Below are 8303 nucleotides of genomic sequence, written 5' to 3'. Positions count from 1 at the left end.
AAATAAACTATGACTGTGTATCTTTTGTATGAAGCCAGCGTCTCTGGCTATGTCATGGCTGCGTAACCTCGTAGGGAGTGTGGGTATTTGTGATGTGTGCGTTTTTGTAAGCGTAGCGCTCGCCTGCCTCTTGGTATGTGGCCTGTGTCCCTGCGTGTGTTTGTGGATGTGATGTGTGGAAATGATAGCTGATGTGTGCTTGTGACCTTGTATGAAACGTGTGCATATTTGTAACGTGTCTGTCCACGTGTTTAGGTATGTGACGTATCTTGGTGTCCAAGTATCCGATGTGTGTGTGTGTGTGTGTGTGTGTGTGTGTTTATGCATAAAGCGTATGACTGAGTAGATTTATAAGTGATATGTTCTGTACGGGTCGGTGTGCGATGTATTTGTGTGTGTTTGTACAGCTTTGTATGCACGTGTAATTCTTTGAATGCGTTGTGTCTATGACCGTGTATGAGTTGTGACTGGCGACGTGTGACTGGGCATGTGGCATGTGTCTGGGCCTTCAGGTGAGTCCAGTGTGGGTCTGTGGGAGAGATGTGTATCTCTCGTGTGCCTGTGAATATGTGTGTGTTGTGTGTGTTTGTGGCATACACGTCTCTCCATGCATCTGCTGTGTGTACATCCGTGCATGTGACACGTGTATGTACGGGAGTGCGTGTCGTGTGTGTTGTGAGTGTCTGCATATCCGTGTATGTGATGCTGCTGTCAGTGGGTGTTCTTTGTTGCCCGTTCGTGGAATGTCTGTGTGTCGTGACTGTGTGCCTCGGCATGTCACCGTGGTGTCCGCGTGGATCTTTGTCTGTGGCCTGGGTGTCTGTGTATTCGCGGCTTTACTTTGTGGCATGTGTGGGTCTTTGTGAAGCTTTGCCGTTCCCGTGTGACGGGGTGCATCTGTGCCGGGGGCCGGCCTGCCTGTGCGTGCCCAGTGCAGCCCGTCGTCCCTGCGTCTTTGTGTGTGACGTGTACGTGTCCCCGTCTGCCGATGGCTGTCCACCTTTGTATGAGATGTGCTTGTCTATGAGGGTCTCTGCGACGTGTGTCAGGCGTGTGCAGCCTGCGTGTGCCCGCTTGACATCTGCGTCTCGGCGTGGAGCACACGTGTCCATGCTGGTGGCGTGTCACAGCAGTGTCCGGGGCCACGCACTGTGGGCCCTGCGCCCCCCCCACAAGGGTCTGCTGGTCCCTGTCTGTCCCTCCTCCTCCCCTCCCTCCTGGCAGCCAATGCTACTGGGGAGCCAGTTGCCATGACGACGCTCCATCCTCCCTCCATCCTCCCTCCTCCCACCCTTCCTCTGACAGGCTCTCTGCTTCCCCAATCCTGGCTGCCCTCGGGGGCGGGGCCCTCATTCTCCCCCCCCCCATCCTACCCTCTCCCCCCCCACCCCAGCAACCCCGGCTCCCCAGCTCCTCTCCTCTGTCCGCCTCTCCATCCCTTCATCTGTCTGTCCCTTCAAAGAGGGGGAGGGGGGTACCTGAGACAGTAAGCAGCCCCTCCCTCCCCCTGTCCTGCGTCTCCTGCCCCTCTCCTGGGCCGGGGGGAGGCCAGGGTCGCGCGGGTCCCCATGGCTGGGGGCTGAGGGCCCGCCCCCCCCTCCTCCCCAGCCGCCACCACCTCCACCTCCCTTCCATCCTCGACAAGATGCCTGCCCCCGGCGCCCTCATCCTCCTCGCGGCCGTCTCCGCCTCCGGCTGCCTGGCGTCCCCGGCCCACCCCGGTGAGTGTGTCCGGCCATCCGGCTGTCCGGCGGCCCCCACCCCCACCCCGGGCCTGCCCGGGGGTCGGTCCGCGGCGCTCCGGCTCCATCACCTGCGTGCGCGTCTCCCCGCAGCCGAGCCGGGGCCTGGGGAGCCGCGGGGACTGTGCCTCTGTCGGCAGGGCCTGTGGGAGGGAGGAAGGCTGGGGGCTGGGTGGGAAGGGGGTCCGTTTGGGCAACATGTGTGTGTGCACACGCATGTGTGTGTGCAGGTGTGTGCAGGGAGCCGGGAAGGACGGGGCCTCTGGGAGAATTGGGGGCAGAGGGGAGGAATACTATTTCTAAGGGGGACACAGCAGAGGAGGCTGCCTCTAGCTTTGGGGGAGACCCAGGGCTTGCGGAGTTCCCTTCTCAGGGGCTTGGGCTGGGGACAGAGGACATGAGTGTGCTCCACGAGTCCCTAAAAGAGACAGGCCTCAACCCCCGTAACTAGGGGGTTCCAGCGCGGGGCAAGAATCTTCTCCCCGCCTGCAGTTAGGGGGCTCATCCTCTTGCCCAAATAGGGGGTAATGAGACTGTCCGTTGGAGCGTATTTTAAATTCTGAGAGCTCCAGCCTCCACTATTACACCTCCTTCCTTCAATCCTCACTGGAATTCATCCAAGCCTGCGGTGCGGTGATGGGGGGGGGGGGTCCCAGACTGGGGAGAGAGGAGGGACCCCACCCCCAACCCAACCACCTGAGAAGGCCTCAAACTACAACTCCCACAATGCCCTAGGCCATCCGGCTCCGCTGCCAAGGAGTCCCTGGTTGCAGAGCATTATGGGAGTTGTAGTCAATCCTGGCCAGGATGGGAGGGGCATGGAGTCTGGGAGCTTGGGGCTTGAAGCCGGGACCCCAGCCCAGCCCTGTGCCCGCAGATGGATTCGCCCTGGGCCGGGCCCCTCTGGCTCCTCCCTACGCCGTGGTCCTCATTTCCTGCTCCGGCCTGCTGGCCTTCATCTTTCTCCTCCTCACCTGTCTGTGTTGCAAACGGGGTGATGTCGGCTTCAAGGTGAGGTGCATGCGGGGATTCAAGTGGGGAGGAAGACTCCAGCAAGGCCTTTGCCCCCCAACCCAGGTAGTTGGGGGGGGAGGGGGGCAGTAAGTCTGAGAGCACCTTCTGGCCTGAAGTTCTGGCAAGATCCGGAGTCTTGGGATGAAAATCGGGGGACAGTTATAAGAAAGACGGGGAGACACACTGACGAGAAGGGTGATGGTGTGTCTCAGCCCTGTGTTCTCCCACCCCTCACCTCTCCCGGCCCCAGGAGTTTGAGAACCCTGAAGGGGAGGATTGCTCCGGGGAGTACACTCCCCCGGCCGAGGAGACCTCCTCCTCACAGTCGCTGCCTGATGTCTACATTCTCCCGCTGGCTGAGGTCTCCCTGCCGATGCCTGCCCCGCAGCCCTCCCACTCAGGTACTCTCCACACCTTGACTAGGATCCCACGGTCCCACGGGACAGAGTGGCAAGCCCTGAGAGTCTTGCCTCAGGGGCCAGGGAGCTGAGGTCCCCCCGCAGCCAAGGGGAAAGGCAGAGGTGGGAGCCGCAGAAATCTTGGAAGCGGCCTATAGGGAGCAGAGATCATCTTGATGGAAGCCATCGCTTAACCCAAAACCAGATTGGGGGATTCTTGTGGGGCAATCAGTGGTGAGGTCAGCCTAGATCTCAATCCCAGAGGCAGCCAATGGCAGGCTGAAGTCAAGTCACAGGATCTCGAAACGCCAAAGGGAAGGACGGATTGGATGCTGGGAACTTGTGGGCAGCCAATGAGGAGGCTGAGATCCATCAGGGAATGTTGGGGCAGCCAATGAAAAGAGATTGGTATCTGCTTTGACCCCAGTCCCCACTGAGTTGGAGGGTGGGGGTTGTAAGTGGCACTTGGAAGGGGAGAGAGGCTAAGGGGCCTCCCCTTTTTGCCCCCCCGCCCCCCCTCCCCAGACATGACCACCCCCCTGGGCCTTAGCCGTCAGCACCTCAGCTACTTACAAGAGATTGGGAGTGGCTGGTTCGGGAAGGTGAGTGGGGCTGGGGGTGGGAGGGAGGGGGTCCGTACAATCCAGGGCTGTGCTCCTGTTCTGTGTCCATCCCCCATCCCCACCCCGCTCCCACCACTTCTCATCTGTCCCCCAGCCCACCCAGCGCCCTCGCCTCTGTCCACCTCTCACCTGCTCCCACCTACCCCATCCCCCCACATCTGTCAGTCAGCGCCTCCCTCCTCACTCCATTGACCACTCTGCCTCGCCACCTGGCTCTCCACGCGTCCGTCTGTCCATCCTTCCATCCGTCTCTGCATCCATCGGACTCTGGGCCCGTGAGTCTCTCACCCTGCATCTGTTTGGCGGGGGGGGCGGGGAGCGGGGCAGACAAGAGTGGTGGGATCTGAAAAGAGAGGCTGGAAAGAAGGGGGAGGCTGGAGCCATGCAGTGGGGTGGCGGTGGTCCTGGGGCTGGGGCTGGGGCTGGGGAGACTGCAGGCACTGACTCCCCGGTCCCCCCTGACCAGGTGATCCTGGGAGAGATTTTCTCCGACTACACCCCAGCCCAGGTGGTGGTGAAGGAGCTCCGAGCCAGTGCAGGCCCCCTGGAGCAGCGCAAGTTCATCTCCGAAGCACAGCCCTACAGGTATTGGGGACTTTTCAATGGATGTGGGCCCTGGAGGCCCCAAGATACGGGTTTGCACCTCAGGGAGGTGACATTTGGGAGTGGGAGGAGTCTAGTGTGGGGTCAACCCTGGTTTGAATCCTGGATCTACTTCTTCCTGGCTGTGCAACTTGACGGTCAGGTTCCTTCTTGGTGCAGAGCCAGGGGCCGGATGACGAGGGGGAGGGGAGGACACAGAAGCCGAGCTAGAGGCCCGCCCCTCTCCACTCTGAACCTCAGAATCTTCATCTAGGAAGTGAGTCCGGGAAGCGCAAACATCCTCACGTAGAAGACAGCTGAGAGGATGTGAGGTTTTGTGTTAAGCACTGGGTACATAGGGGTTGTTCCCTTCCTCAGGCCCTTGCTTGTGGGTGAGGAAGGCATCATGGACTGGGGCCCTGAGCAGACACCCAAAATGGCCCCAAGGAGCTTTGTCACCTCACCTCCCACCTCTACTGGATTGTTAGGTCTGGGAAGGCAAGACCCTGTCCCGCCCCTGCTTGGTCTCCCCTCCCCTCTAAGGGCTTCTAGACAAGAACTAGATAAACATTTGCTACCTCAATGCCTCATGAGGTAGTAATTGCCCCGTCATCGAAAGGATATGTATACAGAGAACCTTTTTCAAACATTTATAAAAGTGAAACCTACCCTGAGGGATACAGACACTGGACTTTATCTCTCATGCTTTACAACCTCCCGTGGCTCCCTATCGCCTGCAGGACAAAGTCCCACGCCTCTGTGCAGCCCACACACCCTGCAGAGCCTGCCCCTGTTCCCTTCCCACCACTGAGCCCCTTGGCCCAGCCATCCTGGCCTCTTCACTGATCCTTTCCCATAACAGTCTCTTTCCTGACTCAGGACCATTGTCCTTGCTGTTCCCTCTGTCTAGAATATCATTCCTGGCTACTCAGCCCCAGCTCCAGATAGTGGGCTCCCTTCCCCTCCTTAGGTCTGTGGTCAGAAAGGCCTGCCCTTACACAAACACACACACACACACACACACACACACACACACACACACACACACAAGGAGGGCCCTGGGATGCTCCAGCACACCAATTCGTGCGTTTTCTTCATAACACGTATATTTCATAGGCTTACTTGCTTATTTGCCTGCCTCTCCCTAGACCCCTACTGGCAACCGCTAGCCACATATGGCTATTTAAATTTATGTTAAATAACACGAAATCGAATGAAAAATTCATTTCTTCAGCTACACGCAGCACATTTCAAGTGCTCAGTAGCCACATATGGCCAGTGGCTCCCATGTGAGACAGCTCAGATCTAGAACATTTCCACCTTCACAGAAGATTCTGTTGGAGAGCGCAGGATGACAGTGGCAATTTGGGGTGGGGGGGGAGGAGAGGGGGGTGTCCGTCCTCCCTTTGTAGACGTTTGCTGAGCGAGCCAGCAACCTGGGATCAAGTCCCCACGCCACCACTGTTACCAGCTGTGGGACCCTGGGCGAATCGCTTTCCCTCTCTGAGCCTCTATTTCCTCTGGATTCAAAGGGAAAAGGCATCCTGCCCAGCACGGTGGCCGGGGAGGATTTGATAGCAGAAGCGGCCGGCCTTGGCTCAGATTAGTAGGCGGGCAGTGCATCCAAGCATTCTTCCACATCCGCCAACCTAAATCCCACCTTCAGAGCTCCAGCTGTATGTCGAGTTCCCAGGACACGCCGGGTGCTTTATGACTAGTTGGTCTCATGATTCTTGGACCAGGCAGGGGTGCGAGGCACAGTTCTCCCAGGCGGAGAAGGTTGGAACACAGGCGGTGGCCCCTGCCCCCGGCCAGACCCGAGTGGGACAATTACTCACTGTACCTGGGGCCAAGCCTGGCATGTTTTCACCTTCCTACAGACCCCCAGGCCGGGTATCAGGGCAAAATCCTGCAGTGTGACCATTTTTATTGCGCCCCTGTCCAGGCACTGGGGATGCGCGGCCACCTTGAACGGAAAGCCCCAAATTCTTGTCCTAGTGGGGCCCCCTAGTGGAGGAGATACGCAATAAACAAACGAAGAAGGAAATTTTAAGAAGAAAATGTCAGAGACTGACAAGTGCCAGGAGGAAATAAGGCAGCACGTGACAGAGGGGAGCTCTGGAGGATCCTGGGGGAGGTGGGGTTGGCTGGGAGGGATCAGTCGCGCAGGCGTGGTGGGAAGCATGTTCCAGGCAGAGGGAAGAGCAGCTGCAAAGGTGGGAAGGCAGGAAAATGTGGGGCCATGTGAAAATCAATGTGTTGACACGGGAACGGAAAAGCAGTAATAATAGCGAGGATCTTCCACTGTGTGGCGGCTCCTCTCTGGTCTCATTAAATTCCTCTCTACAACCGTCTGGGGGAGTTGCTATGACTGTGCCCATTTTACAGCTGAGGAAAATCGAGGCGGGAAGAGGTGAAGTGATTTCTCTGGGGTTACACACCTGCCAAAGGTGGACTCAGGGGGCGCCTGGCTGGCTCAGTGGGAGCATGTCACTCTTTTTTTTTCTTAAGATTTATTTATTAGAGAGAGAGAGAGAGAGCGCATATGAGCAGAGAGGGGCAGAGGGAGAGGGAGAGAGAGAATCCCAAGCAGGCTCCACGCCCAGCATGGAGCCCCGATGTGGAGCTCCATCCCACAACCCTGAGATCTCCGCCTGAGCTGAAACCAAGAGTCGGTCGCTTAACCCACTGAGCCACCCAGACGCCCCAGAGCATGCAACTCTTGATCTCGGGGCCGTGAGTTCGAGCCCTACGTTGGGGGTAGAGATGACTTAAAAAAAAAAAAAAAAGGTGGACTCAGGATTCAACCCTCCCCTGGCCCCCCAGCCTGACTCTTACCCACAGTGTGAGGATAAAGGAGGGGGCTTGAGGGCACTGAGGTTTCTTGGGGAAATGTTGAAGCTGAGGCCTGAGGGATGAGGGATGAGGAGGACTCTGCTGAGTGGAGGGCTCGTTACCGAGGGAAGTGTAAGTGCAAAGGCCTGGAGCCTCAGCGGGTGCCTGTGTGTTTGGGGAGATGCGCAGGGCGGGGCGGGGAGAAGCGATGCTGAGGAAGGGCAGGAAGGACCCAGGAGCGAGCCTTGCTCTGTCCCTGGCTGCCGGGGGAGCCACGGAGGGCTGTGAGCAGGCGAGTGGCGTGTCACAGGCTGACCTGCAAGGGAGAGACCGGAGGCAGGGAGGCCGGGAGGAGGCTGAGAAGAGAGTCCAGGAGGTGAGGAGGAGGCTCCAGCCAGGCTGTGGGGAGGGAAGGGGCTGGGGGGGCGGTGAGGTGAAGAGGAAGGGGAGCAAGGAGGCACCTGGGGGTCTGGCCTGGGAACTGGGGGATAGTGGGGCGGTCCTGAGATGGGGACCAGGGGAAGGAGGGTGTGCATTGAGGGGGGAAAGAGTGTGGGGGTGTGGCCGGGAGTCGGGAGGTGGAAGAGAGATTTTGGTGTCGCGGGGATCCTGGGGCGGGACAGGGGTCTGCGGTGGGATGGACAAGGCTGTTTCCTGACCCTGCCGCTCCCCGACCCCCCCAGGAGCCTGCAGCACCCCAACGTCCTCCAGTGCCTGGGCGTCTGTGTGGAGACACTGCCCTTTCTGCTGATTATGGAGTTCTGTCAACTGGTGAGGGTCTGCGGAGGGAGGGCAGGGCGGCGGGCTGGACGGGCTGGGGGCTGCCAGCAAGCCTGGGGTCCTGGGAATCTTTGGCAATAACACGTGTGACGTGCGCTAAGGTCTCTGGAGAGCTTACTGGAGATGAGCTTTTGCTCAGAGGGCGGGCAGTGAACTAGCATGCGAGGTGGGTTATGTTGTTATGCCCTTCTAAGCAGCAGGGGAAACTGAGGCTCAGAGGGGCTGCCCGCTGAGTGCAGAGGCCGCCCCCCCATCCTCGCCTCGGATAGGCTGGATGTGTGGGTCCCTGGAAGGGGGGATGGTACTGACCCCACCCTCCCCTCCCTCCC

At 59.0% G+C, this 8303-nt stretch overlaps 1 protein-coding gene across 1 annotated transcript in view; it reads left to right on the top strand.

Moving 5' to 3' along the window:
• Positions 1 to 1394: 1394 nt before the first annotated feature.
• LMTK3 (lemur tyrosine kinase 3) overlaps positions 1395 to 8303 on the top strand; it is a 17814-nt gene continuing 10905 nt past the window's right edge. Inside the window, exons 1-7 of the mRNA XM_081807914.1 lie at positions 1395 to 1721; positions 2620 to 2753; positions 3007 to 3157; positions 3680 to 3756; positions 4244 to 4362; positions 7878 to 7965; positions 8244 to 8275. Of these exons, the coding sequence (XP_081664040.1) occupies positions 1646 to 1721; positions 2620 to 2753; positions 3007 to 3157; positions 3680 to 3756; positions 4244 to 4362; positions 7878 to 7965; positions 8244 to 8275 (677 nt within the window). The 5' untranslated portion in view covers positions 1395 to 1645. The remainder of the gene's footprint in view (positions 1722 to 2619; positions 2754 to 3006; positions 3158 to 3679; positions 3757 to 4243; positions 4363 to 7877; positions 7966 to 8243; positions 8276 to 8303) is intronic.

The sequence above is a fragment of the Leptonychotes weddellii genome, chromosome 16 (genome assembly GCF_054177405.1).
Source record: "Leptonychotes weddellii isolate Sample4059 chromosome 16, ASM5417740v2, whole genome shotgun sequence".
Classification (NCBI taxonomy): Eukaryota; Metazoa; Chordata; class Mammalia; order Carnivora; family Phocidae; genus Leptonychotes; species Leptonychotes weddellii.
The sequence above is the reverse complement of the archived record's forward strand: the minus strand, read 5'-3'. Positions and strand labels throughout refer to the sequence as shown.